Below are 13352 nucleotides of genomic sequence, written 5' to 3' on the forward strand. Positions count from 1 at the left end.
TCTGACCCTTTATGCCAGTGTATTCCTATTTCAGTATATTTCAAATTAGATTGACATAACTGCAATCCTAAATAGTTCACTAACAAGCTTTAGCATTGTGCTGCTAATTCCTAGCAGATTAGTTTAGTTAAGTTGCATCAGTGCTATACATGTTGGAAATAGTGAAGTGGTCCTCTAAGGAATATGAGGAAATTGTTTGGAAGTCTGGGAAAAAAGGATTCTCCCCACCCGCCCCCCGCCCCCCCAAAAAGTGTAATGCTTTATATATTAACGGTATTACCAACCTTTCAGAAAATAAATATTTTAATACTTTTCTAATACTGGTCCAGCATTCTTGGAAGTTGTTGTTCAACAAAAAAGTATAACAAGTAATAGTAAAAATTAATTCTGTAGTCACATCTGTGTTCTTTTTCTCTCCACCAGGTGGAGTAAGGAAAATGACTGTGCTGAAAACATGTACATTGACATGATGCTCTGGCGACATGCTCGGCGCCTATTGGAAGAAATCAGGCTTAAGGATCTTGGTTGCTTTGCAGCACAGTTGGGCTTTGAGCTGATAGGCTGGCTGTGTAAGGAGCGCAGCAGAGCTGCCCGTGTAGAGGATTTTGTAATGGCTCTGAAGAAACTACACCATGACTTCCTTTGGCCATTTCCAATTATTCCAGTCTGCTCCATAAATTCACCTCTCAAGAATGGGAAGTACAGAACAGGTACTGACGGGGTCCTCAGTTTTCTCTTAAGGAACTAGGAGGTAGAAGTAATTTGAGGTTTGACATAAATGCAGAGGAAGACAAATGCAAATACTTGGCTCTTTCTGTTCTACTTTCTCTCCAAGCCAGTTTCAGTTTCTGCAACTTCCATAATTTATGTTAAAGTACAAAACTGACATGCAGGTAAGGGGTGTTGCCCTTCGGTCATTAGAATAGCAAGCAGATTAATTGGTTGGATACCTGCATTTCCTCATTAAGAGCCTTTCTTGAACTCCATCAACCAATGTAAATTTGTAATGAAGAGCCGTTGACAGAGAGTAAGTAGTGGCTTATGAATGTTTGTTATACATACAGGGATGAGATGAAGAAATGTTCTCTCATAAGAATATCCTTGTCCTGAATCAGACCAGAGGTCCATTTAGTCCAATATCCTGTCTCACACAGTAGCCAGCCATTTCTTTTGGAGGTCCAACAATAGGCCCTATAAGCTGAGGTCTTCCCCTATTGAATCCTGGAACTGAGATTCAGAGGTTTACTGCCTTTGAACATGGAGGTTCCCTTCAGTTATGACTAGTAGCCACTGATAGACCAATCCTCCATGGATCTGTCTAATCACCCTTTAAAGACATCTTCTGGCAGTACATCTCACACTTTGATAATGAGCTGTATAAATAAGTATTTCCTTTTGTCCATCCAGAATCAACTGCTTATCAGCTTCACTGGATGCCCTCAGGTTCTAGTATTTTTTGTGAGGGAGAGGCAGGCAATTTGTCAGCTCTTTCCTCACTATGCTTAATTTTATATACCTCTTATCATGTCCCCCTTAGTTGTCACTTGCCTAAACTGAAAAATCCCAGACGCTTCATCCTTTTTTCATAGGCAAGCTGCTTCAACTCCCTTATCTTAGAAGCCCTCTTACGTACTTTTTTCATCTCTGCAGTGCCCTTTTTGAGATGTTATGACCAGATGTTGCACACAGTATCCCCAATGAGATCTCCCCCATGCCCTAGTCTAAGCAAATTCTGATCCCATTACCCTATACTTGAAGTAGGATTTTTTGTCTCAGTGTGGATCACCTTACACTTACGTACATTGAACTTTGTTTACTATATTGTACTCCACCCACTCAATTTGTGGAAATCATCATGAAGCTCTTCACAGTCATCCTTTGTTTTCACCATCCTGAATAATTTTGTGTCACCAAGGAAAGCATGTAGTCAACATACCTGTCATGGGCCCCAGTCTCTGAATTCCTAATAATGGAATCACCCATTACTAAAAGTTCACCTCCCTAAGAGGTCCCTTCCAAGGGGTCACATCCTTCCTCCTTAGACTGATGCCCTCTTTTCTTGAGACTCTCGCTCTCCACAAGAGCTCTACGTATCACACACAACACACCCTAGTGGGTAGATAATCACATATGTGATTCTGGCTGCAAAATATTGAATAGCCCCCTCTCTCCTGCAGGCTTTCTACCTTCATAATCGGTTTAATTGTTTAAAGGTGTTTTTAGAGTGAAACAGGGTGCTTACCTGAATTTGTGCAGATTTCTTTGGCAGGAAGGATTCATCAGTACCCTGCCCTCCTTGCTGATGTGGAGCCTGCTTGCCCTTTCTCAGGAAACTGGGGCTAGAGGGATCCCTGCTCCCGCGTTGAACTCCCAAGCTCAGTTCCCCTGATAGGAACCCCATTTGAAGCACTGGTCACAAGCCCCACAGGGATCCTCACTTTTATTTTGAGGAATGTAAGATTTCTGGTGTATATTTTAGGTATAGTAAAGCTGTCAATTATTTGTGATGATAAAGCTGAGCTTGCATGAAATACCAGGACATCTTGAAAAAGATGTTTCTATCAGATTTGTAGATTATACTTAATTTTTTATTTCTAGTAATAGGGGAGCAACTGCTAAAATCACACTCGGCAGATAGCTTTTTGAATATGGAAATAGATTCTGGAGGTCCAAGTGCACCTAGAAGTCACAGTTGGCTTGGCACCATCAGTTCCCCCCCAAGAGAGATGGATGCAGCATCATCCCATGGACCTCACATGCAGGAGGCATTTCTCTCACCTTTGTTGAATAAAGGTATGCAACAACATTCTTATACTTAGCTTTTTTCCCCCTCTGTTGATGTTTCCAAGTTATGTATTATTTCTGAAACAATCGCTTTACAGTATTTATGGCTACTCTTTAGTTTTTCTCTGAAGAAAAGACTGTCAGAAAAAACAGTTCTACCATGAACAGTGTGAGGAAGAGATCTACTACAGAAACCGTACAAAAAATTAATTTTCATGACTTCCAGTCTGAGCTTGGGACCAACTGTAGTTCCTCTACAAGAGGCGGCCTCAGACCTGATTTGTCGTCTCCAGATCAAGGGGAGGCACTTGAGATTATCCACATTTCTCCAGGGGTCTCCTCGGGAAGGAAGAGGAGTCGGAGAACTCATCTTCCTTCCCCAGAGTTAAAGCCCCAGGAGACGGAGAAAAAGGTCAACGGAAGATCCGTATACTAATTGTGAGTTTATAACTAGAAAACATTGTAAAAATGAACTAAAAGGATAGCAACAATAACCATTTGGTATAAAGGGATAGACAATGCTTCTGAAACTCTTTTAAAATACTATCTGTGAGGAGATAAAGGAGAGATTATTGTGTTTTTGAATTTAGGAGGATTTGATTATTTGATTGGTTCCTGCTGCACAATATTTACATATGTAAAAAAGATAGAGACAGAAAGGATGTCTGCAGTACTGAGAATCTCCAATTCATTCTTTAAACATGCTGTTCTTATCCTTTGTGCCAGTCTACTCATGTTGTGGTTTGAGATTTCATAAGTAGTGTTCTTGATGCATAGAGGCAAGTGTAAGGTGAGGCAATATTTTAAACGCCCATTTCTGTGACACTGTGCTGGTCCCTTGTATTTTATCAAAAGGATTCCAAGCAACAGACTGATCTCTAAGTAGTATTATCTAGTACTATTTTTTTTGTTCTTGAGGAAACCCCTGCTACAGAGAATTCAAGGGCATATTCTCATTCCAACTCAGTTCACAACTCAGTTCACAACTGAGGAATCTCACTGGAAAATCAAAGATCTAGAGGACCATATGCTTTTGGTTCTGGTGCACAAACTGTAATATCATCCAGTAATTTTTAAGCATATTTCATTGTCTTGGGGAGTTGCACTACAGCATAATATAGTGATTAAGAGCAGGTGGACTCTAATCTGGAGAACTGGGTTTGATTCCCCACTCCTCCATAGGAGCAACAGATTCTTATCTGGTGAACTGGATTTGTTTCCCCACCCCTACATTCCTGCTGGGTGACCTTGGGCTTGGTCACAGTTCTTTGGAACTCTCTCAGCCCCACCCATCTCACAAGGTGTCTGTTGTGGGAAGAGGAAGGGAAAGAAGTATGCCGCCTTGACTCTCCTTACAGGAGAGAAAAGCAGGGTATAAATCCAAACTCTTCCTCTTCTCACAGGTGATGAATGCAGTATTGGTTCAGCAACAGACTTGACAGAAACCAGCTCTATAGTGGATGGAGACTGGACTATGGTGGATGAAAATTTCTCCACGTTGAGTTTAACACAATCAGAGCTGGAGCATATCTCCTTGGAACTGGCCAGTAAAGGGCCACACAAATCACAGGTTCAGCTGAGGTAAGTTGGCTTTATGAATTTGGGATGTCATCTCTGTACTGCTCTTACCAGATGATGATGATTATATTCAATTTATACCCCACCCTTTCCTGGCCAAAGATGGAGGCATTACAACCCACTGTGCAATGCAAGATATTTCTCTTTCTTGTTTTCTGTAGGTACTTGCTTCACATTTTTATGGAAGCAGGATGCCTTGACTGGTGTGTTGTTATAGGCCTTATTCTCAGAGAATCTTCAATAATCAACCAAGTCTTTAGCCTGTTGCAGTCTTCAGAGGTTGATGGAGAGTTGTTGCAGAATATCAAGACAGGATTGTACGCAGTAGACAGATGGGCTTCTACAGACTGGTAAGCGCCTGGTCTCCCATATTACCCTTTACATAATATGCCAGCTAGACCCTCAAACCATTTAGTATAGAGTTTGACTATATTTGGTTTGTGAACTCATTATTAAAAACAAAGATCTCTTCCATTTCTCTGCTTTTCCCTGGTGCAAGGTGCTTTCGCTTAACACCAACACCTCCAGTCCCCTTTTTCTAACACTACATTTCCCCAAGGAGGGATTATTTAACCATTATTTGAATATACAACAGTGTGTGGAGCTAAAAGGGTTTCATCAGGCAAGATATGTTTCAGATCCCTTGCATAACGATCTCAGTTGTCAGAAAGAACCTCAGAGACAGAAGCAGAGAATCCATGCGGTGCACAGAGTTCTCCTGGAGGCGGAGGACACCTTGTAGTGGGTGATTCCACATCTCATTCTCAGGGAGGCAAGAAACAACTTTTTTCCCTTCCTGTCTTGTGGCTTGGAGTCCATTTTACCTCACTATTTTTCCTACCTCAAAAGGGAGAGCACATTTTTCGTATAGACTCTTTGCCATTAGAATAGTTGAATTCCTTTGTTGTATGTTACCTGTGTTTGTACTGTGTGTTTAGTGTTGGGCCCTCTCCCTGCTTGCCCACACACTCCTATGGCCTTCAGGTTGGGAGATCAAGACATGTCTGACCGTTCGTGATTTTTCCCACCTCTTTTTCCTCCACTCAAAATAACGGACGGATCTTTTTCTCTGATTACGTAACAATTCAGCAAAAGTTCAGCTGAAGGAACCAGAGAGCCACTTCTAGAGTCGCCAGAACCCCCTCGGGAGAGGCTTTGGCACAACTTAGATGTCCGACATGCCCTCAAAGCTTTCATCATAAAGAGGGAATCCTTTCACCGAACAGAGAGCCTCTTTATTAATGTAATGCCACAGAACATCGGTTGTCTGATGTCTAAGGCCACGATTAGTTCCACACTAAAGGCCTGCATCATAGAGGCACATAAGGCAATCAATTTACCAATTCCTCCAGGAATTATGGCACATTCCATCCACAGCGCCGCTACTAATGCGGCTCTCAGGAAACATGCAACAGTAGAGGAAATCTGCAAGGCGGTTATTTGGTCGTCCGCATCTTCATTCATTAAGCACTACAAGTTATAATCATGGACTGCGACGGAAGCAGCCTTTGGCAGAAGGGTGTTAGAGCACGTTCTGGAAGGCTAATGATGACCCACCAATTGTTGGGACACTGCTCTGGGAGGTCCCGCTACAAGATCTCCTCCTCCTCCAGGAGAACGGTCCATTGGATACTCGCTGTGAAGGGGCCTTCTCCTGATAGGCAAGGAGGACATCTAGACCCTCCCTTAACATAATTAGCATTCCAGTTGGAGTTCCCATTACCTTTTTGTGTCCACGTTTATTGTACTGTTTTACGTTGCTGCCTGTTAAATGTTATTGCTATTGCTGTCTCTGAGCTACTGCTTTGACAATCGAATACTGAGGTAAAATGCACTCCAAGCCACAAGCAGGAAGTGACAAAAATTGTTTCTTGCCTCCCTGAGATTGGGGTGTGGAATCACCCACTAAAAGATCTCCTCCTATTCTACCAGGAGAAGGACCCTTCACAGTGAGTATCCAATGGACTGTTCTTCCCTCAGTATTTTTTAAAATATGTACAGTAATGTTACGACAGAATATGGTGGTTTACTAGTAGCAGAAGAACCCAAGTTGGATGCATTCCATGTTTCTCCAAACAACAAAGGAAGGCTGGAATTCATATGGGTGGTGTCTGCTAAAGGGCTTTCATTGTTCAGGCAATGCATCTATCCCTGTTGAATATTTTTTGTTTTTTTCTGTACATAAGATCTAATATTTGCTTAATGACAAAAGATGCTTAGGATAATTAACTAAGATGACTGCTTATTTGTTTGCTGTTATTTAGTCCTGGGTATAAGCCATTTTTAACTGTTATGAAGCCACAACTCCAGAAGCTGAGTGAGATAGTGGAGGAGCAAGTGCAACCAGAATCCTTTCAGCCAGTGAACTTGTCCAGAGTGGCAGAGCAAGCCATTCCGAGGGTAGAAGAAAACAGAAGCTCAGCTAGCCACAGCACCAGCCCTCAAAATGACACTGGTGGTAGCACCCTGAGTCGGCATGAGGATGACATGGCTGGATTGGAGGAAGAGGATCACCTTCAGGAAGGCAGTTATGACTGCACTGTGTCCTAACAGAGCTGCTGGCCAATGATGTTAACATGAGCACAGCCAGAGTAAAGGCGTTAACAGATGCTATTTTGGCAGGACGCAATTCAAGCCTTCCCACAACACTGAAATGTGTTTGATTTTATGCTGAATTTTTTACATGCGTTGACCAGAAATTCTCTGTGAATGCAAACAATATTTTCCAGCAATCAATCTTGCCTGTATCATTTCTAAAAATGACTACATGGAATGCAAAAATCTTGCCGTTTTCATGTCACGGTTTCATTTTGAAGAGCTTGTTGTGCTAGACTTTGTTCCTTAAACGTCTCGATTGGGCAGTACATCACTTTTGCATAATTGCCCCAGATTATTGTTGGCTCCATTCAGGATGCAAGAAGAATGTCACCTAATCATGTGAGACAGTTCTAAATTGATCACTTCTGCTGGAATATAAGGCAGCACTTATGTATGTCACATGTCCAGTAACTTTCAGCTAGACTGGTTTTCAAACCCACACCCTTAAAAGTTCACAAATTAAGTTTGTTAGAATGAAAACTGCATGTTATGTATGCCAAGTTTGTACATTCTGACTAGCTTGATTGCCTAAAGGCAGGGATGGCCTGATTTATCGGGCTCTTCTGTTTCATAGATTATGTTTGGTATCACTAAACTTTTTGTATGAAATTGTAAAATACATTGTATGTTTTGTGAATACTCTTGTATATTCTCAAGATTGGTGTGATACTTCGGTGCTTGTTTCACAGCTCCCTATCCTGCATGTTTATACCTTTATCACTATGAAAGCAGAAAGCAGAGTTGCAGTTCCCTTGAGAGGCAACAGACTTTCATTGACACTTCATGACTAGCAGCTGGGGTTCAGTTGCTAGAGCTTTTATTTTATCATTGGCCTCCTTAAAGGTATTCTGAACAGACATTTTTAAACAATTGCTGAAGATTCTTATTTATTTCACTTGTAAATTCTTTTTTCTAGTCTAGTCTTTATGTAAATAGGACCATCTTATTACGTGTTACTGCAATTAGGACTTGATAACGACGGTGTACACAAACCACCACTTTGAAAATATTTTATAAGGCATATAACTGTAACTAATTACAAATGTTTATTTTAACTTTCATACAATGTTATGTAAATCTGGTTGTGGCATAGGTTCATGGTTGCTTTGAGGTACTTATTTTTCCTATCTGCTATCCCAGTATGCATAACATTAAATACCTGTAACAGTATTAAAATTTAGACATTGGCTGGTTTATACTGTGCAATTGAAACAAAAAGAATGCAACACTCTACTTTTATATTAAAAACTAACACTTATTTTTATAAATATGAATGTAATGGAAACTGACATGGACCAAATCGTTTATCAGCCAGACAGATGGATGAGCTTTATTTGCCAGAGCCCCCAGGACAGCTGTCTGAACAGCTTCCTCTTTCGAACTCTGATCCAGGAATGAGTTCAGAACATTTTAAAGGGGTGGGGAAAGTCACTGGTTATAACTTCGTGTATTCTTCCAGAAGACCAAATTAAATTGTCTTAATGGATAAATGTAACTAAGTTTTATTGCTGTTGCATAATCTTAAAATTGATAAGAACATTAGTACTGGTACACGTGCAATAATTTTAAATAAAATTACAAAAGGGTGGAAAGTACTAGACATCTATTTTGTTTATTTAAAATGCTGCTGCTCCTTGTGTAACACCTTGGCATGGCCTCAGCTTGGTGCTCAAGCTATTTGTCCAGACCAACTGGCATCAACTTGGTATTCTTTCCAAGGAACTATGTCTCCAGCCAGGTTTAGCCACAGGGTATGCAGAAGCAATACCTCAACATCCAGAACTGTAATTTAATTTCTACCCCACCTTTCTCTCCAAACCCTACATCTTCCTAAAGCTTACATCCTTCTCCTCTTCTCCATTTTGTTTTATAAGGTAAGTTATGCTGGGTATGTATGACTCACCCAAGGACATGCAACTTCCATAAGCAAAGTGCAGATCTGAATTTAGGTCTCCAAGCTACTAGTCTGACAGTTTAATCACAATACTACTGAGTCTTATGAAGACCAAGAGAGTTGGTGATTTTTGTATCTTGCATCAGCTGCTTGCACGTGAGGGTGAAAAGGGTTGGTGCCAAAGGCTCCAAGCACGCTCATGGAGTGTAATTCACTGCCTTTTCTTCCTGTTGTATAGCTACATTTAGAAGACCACTGTAAGGATGGTAGTAATTCACTTACTGCAAGTTTTCTTCTTAAAGTATTTATTTAGCATCATTTAACTTTCCATTCCATTCTATTTTCATGTTTTTTTCTCATTTCACATCTGTTTTACAGCCTTTTGCTGCAGCAGTGTCTGTCTTTCTCCCTTCTCCCATTTCAAACTGCAGGTCAGGGCGTACAACACAAATGTTTCCCCCTAAAAAAACTCTGAAATAAATCTTGCTGGTAGAAAAGCAGCATAACCCCAGAATACCAAGCGAGACCCTTTCTTCACAACTAGTTTCTATGAGATGGAAGTGTTTCTCCATAAAGAAGCAGGCCACTTATACTCTAAAGTGGTACAGTCCAGTCAAAGGTGCAGACGCTGTGCATGAAAACAGCATAGATTTATATAGGTATACTTTACACAATGGCATATGTAAGCAATGATCAGGCATACCACAAGTTAGATTTGACTGGTAATAAAGTCAGAATCTTTATTCTCAAACTCATTTTGTCACAAAGCTCCTTTCAGTGCAAGGCCAGAACAAAGGAAGACAAGTTAGAATAATTCCGGTGCTAAACAATTAAGTATTTTTAAATAAAAAACACCCCCCGCTCATCCCATTATTTCTTTCTGCTATGTAATAAAAATACACATCCTGAGTTAGGTGAAGCTTTTCTTCCAACGGGGAAGTCAATAATTTCTTGCATATTTTGACACATCTTAAGATATTTTTCATTGCGGCATGCTACATAAGTTTAGAGGCACAATGGACATCAATTTAAGGAAAGGCTTTGTGGACAGATGTGAATTGCTTCCAAGCTGGGTTTGCCAGAGAACACAAACTGTACAATAGTGCAGTGGCATACATTGCAAGCACTTCCCTACTATAAAATGTCAATATGTATAAGGCAATTAGGACGAATGAACATTGTACTTGCTTCTAAATGGGAAAAATTCCTAACAGAAAAAAAACACAGGATTGGCAGTTACTAAGGCAAGAGGTCACATACATCTTTGTGTACCTGGCTTTTGATCAGCATTGCTTGGCATGTTTTGGGTTTCATGGGCAAAGCAATGGTATTGCTTAGGGCTATCTTACACTGAACACGTTAGGTGCAGTCAGAAATAGCAGCCATGAAACTAGGTCCTCCCTTCTTAAGAGCCAGCAGAAGACATCTTCTGCCATGAAATTATGTTTTTCTGCATTTTTGTCGTTGGGAGGGCAGGGGATGAGTGAATGTCGTGATCCCTCCATGCTGCATAAGTTATGCTTGAAGAGCAAAGATATGAAATGCACCTCTAAAGATATGAAATGCACTGCTATTTTGGCAGTACCTGTGTCTTTAGCAAAATTGTCTAGTTTTGCCCTAATTTGGAAATTGCAATTGTTCTGCATCTAGAAAAACATTGCATAACTTACTGCTGATGAAATTCAAAATTACTGGCATTTTTAAAAAAGTTATAAGCCAAATCATAAAAATTTTCCCCAGTGACAAAAGTGAAGAATTATTTAACACAGCCCAAATGATAGCAATTAAGCTAAAACAGTAGGGTTTGAGAGAATAACAGTATAACTTGTTTTTAGAAGCAAGTACATAGGATCTTAACTTCCACCGATTTTCATATTACCTTCTGCATAAGGTGGCTGGCAAAGGCTAATACAAGTGGAATGTCTGGGTCTGAATGACATGGGGAGTGCTGTGTGCAAAGAGGAAAAGCAGCTTGTCAGTTAAACTATTGTTTGGGAACCAACACAGAATATCATCCTGAATAGGAGCACATACGCAAGGAGTCATCTTTGGACTCTTGTGTGATTTGGCATCTTAGCAGCAATTCTCTCTATGCTCTCAAGGGGGCAGCCTAACTTCATAAGCTGAAACCACACCTGTAATGGGAGATGGAGCATTGCTTTTCTACCCACAGGCACTGTAGATATTCAAAGTAGTAAAGCCCCTTTAGAGAAAATAAGCCAAGTAGCGACATACCAAATATTTACACAACAGCATGTACAAGTATTGGTTTTCTACCTTCTGTCAACAAAGGACTATATAATCCAGATCATTTGAGTACCAAGGACTTAAGAAAGTAAAAAGAATTACATGTTTTCTTTTTCATAAGATGGCAAATAGAGGACAAAGTGACCGGATGTTTATGTTTGAATTACTTTCTACAACTAATCTATCATCTTATTCAGAAAGCAAAGAGTTTATTTTAAACAACGTGTTTGCTTTTTATATTCACCAGCAAAAGGGCCCTAGTTAATTCTGTTTTCAGCCTCCGTTCTGCTCTCTAGAAGTGAAAGGTACTTTCCGGCCAGTATACATTTCTTCCACAAGCATGCTTTTTTTGAGTGCACAGAAATATTGTGGCTTTGAATATTTAGATTATTATGCTGAAAAGGCTATGGAGAATTTTTTTAAAAAGCAGTGACACATTTGTCAGGTACTCAAACTTTGTGCTGCACTAGCTCATTCAATTTTTTTCAGAGCACATTTTCTACTTTTAGACAGTTGTACTGCAATGGGATTTCCTATGAGATTTCCTAATTCAACTATGAAAAACTCATAAGAAATAAAAGTTAATAATCAACCACTTATTGACTACAAAACAACAACAAAAACACATAAACATGACAGAAGGCCAAAGTGGTAGCTTAGTGCTTAACGTAGAAGATAATGTGTATGTGTTTGCATCTGATAAGTGTAAGTCTGCCCTTCACACTTATTGATCCCCACAGAGCAGAAGGTAAATTATCCAACTTTTACTGAAAATAGACTGTTTTAAAGCATCAGCACAAGTCTCCAGAAAGGAGAAAGACAAGTATTATAAAGAAAACAGAGCAGTAAGATCAACATAGGAAAAATGGGTTTGAAAGAGACTGATCACCAACTTCTCTGGTTTCATAATTTTAAGAACTTTGATTACAGAATTCATTGTAAGTAGGCGTCATTACCCCAGAACTGTAATCATTTAACACTTGCTTATCCTCCATGATGTACAATCATAAAAATCTCTGAGCTTTAATTCAGATTATTAGAAAGGATCGACAAGGGTTTAGGGAAGGCAGAACTCACATTATTTAATGCCTATGGAGGAGTATTTAACTCATTGTGCTCAGAATCCAGAACAAAAGCCCCTTTTGTTACAAGACGATCAGGAAGTCCATCGTAAAGCCATATCTCAAAGCTAAGGTTCATCTTAAGTGTATCACAGGCATATTGGTCATTCAAGTGAGAGAAATGGGGTGGTACATACTGCATGAAAACACTGAGGCTCTTCTTTTCCCAAGGAGGAAACAGATAACTTCACCACCCTTTAGGTATCCGAGCTGCCATAGAAACACCCTTGTAGGTAAAGTATTTTTCACTATTGCCAAACTCCTGTCTCCTCTGACTTGCCCAAACTCCCTATAAATTAAAGCAGTTATCCAGTATCTATCATCAAGTGATCTTTATGTTATCTCTGGTTTAAAAGACAAATTGGTCATAGGTGGAGACCCAACTGGAGTGAAATGTCCAATTTGGAAATCTTTCTGATAAGGCATGTAACTGGGGTGACTTCTGATCTTCCCCAAAATAATAATGGGCAGCTATAGCAAGGGTGACCATTCCTTTAACTGGCTCATCTGAGACCTGGAAAACAGAAAGAACAAAGTCAGAGTAATCGCATTTTCAATGATGTCAAATGAATTCATAGTTTCTAGCAACAATTCCTCCCGAAAAGAACTTCTAAATCACTATACAACAACAAGATCAGATTCAGCAGACTTGGGCCTGCAAACAGTAGAAGAGCAGACATGAAGGGCAATGGTGAGAGTGGCAAGCACACTGAAATCTAACCAAAAGGCAAATTCAGCATTCGGGTAGTATGGAGAAAAGCTTCATGGGATAGCTTTTGTTCACTGATTTATTTATAGATAACCTGTATAGGCTGCCTCTCTTGCAAAACAGGCTTCAAGGCAACTAAGGCATGCTGCCCAGAGCACTAGATTGAGTACATGGGAAATATACAGAACATGCAAGCACAATGCTCTAGCTCAATATTAACTACAGATTCAAGGGAATGCTGAAAGGATACCACTGGGCAAACTGGAAGGCAGTCCTTTGTTCTCTAAGCAGAAGGAAGGCAAATGTCCCCTTACTGCAATTCTAACCTAAAGAAATATTATCAAAAGAAGCAACATTAAAAGAAACTTATCATTTTTATTTTTTCTTTGCCATATGTCCTCTCTAGCACCAGAGGCATTCT

At 40.0% G+C, this 13352-nt stretch overlaps 2 protein-coding genes across 3 annotated transcripts in view; one reads left to right on the plus strand and one right to left on the minus strand.

The window, feature by feature from the left end:
• RIC1 (RIC1 homolog, RAB6A GEF complex partner 1) overlaps positions 1-8555 on the plus strand; it is an 82680-nt gene extending 74125 nt beyond the window's left edge. For both annotated transcript variants that reach the window (XM_048504805.1, XM_048504806.1), the window contains 5 exons: positions 424-710; positions 2599-2793; positions 4188-4365; positions 4524-4712; positions 6627-8555. In XM_048504805.1, the coding sequence (XP_048360762.1) occupies positions 424-710; positions 2599-2793; positions 4188-4365; positions 4524-4712; positions 6627-6912 (1135 nt within the window). In that variant the 3' untranslated portion in view covers positions 6913-8555. The remainder of the gene's footprint in view (positions 1-423; positions 711-2598; positions 2794-4187; positions 4366-4523; positions 4713-6626) is intronic.
• Positions 8556-9142: 587 nt separating this feature from the next.
• The window catches only part of ERMP1 (endoplasmic reticulum metallopeptidase 1), a 50588-nt gene continuing 46378 nt past the window's right edge, over positions 9143-13352 (minus strand). The window contains 1 exon segment of the mRNA XM_048503196.1: positions 9143-12736. Within this exon segment, the coding sequence (XP_048359153.1) occupies positions 12572-12736 (165 nt within the window). The 3' untranslated portion in view covers positions 9143-12571.

Source organism: Sphaerodactylus townsendi, linkage group LG07, assembly GCF_021028975.2.
Source record: "Sphaerodactylus townsendi isolate TG3544 linkage group LG07, MPM_Stown_v2.3, whole genome shotgun sequence".
Taxonomy (NCBI): Eukaryota; Metazoa; Chordata; class Lepidosauria; order Squamata; family Sphaerodactylidae; genus Sphaerodactylus; species Sphaerodactylus townsendi.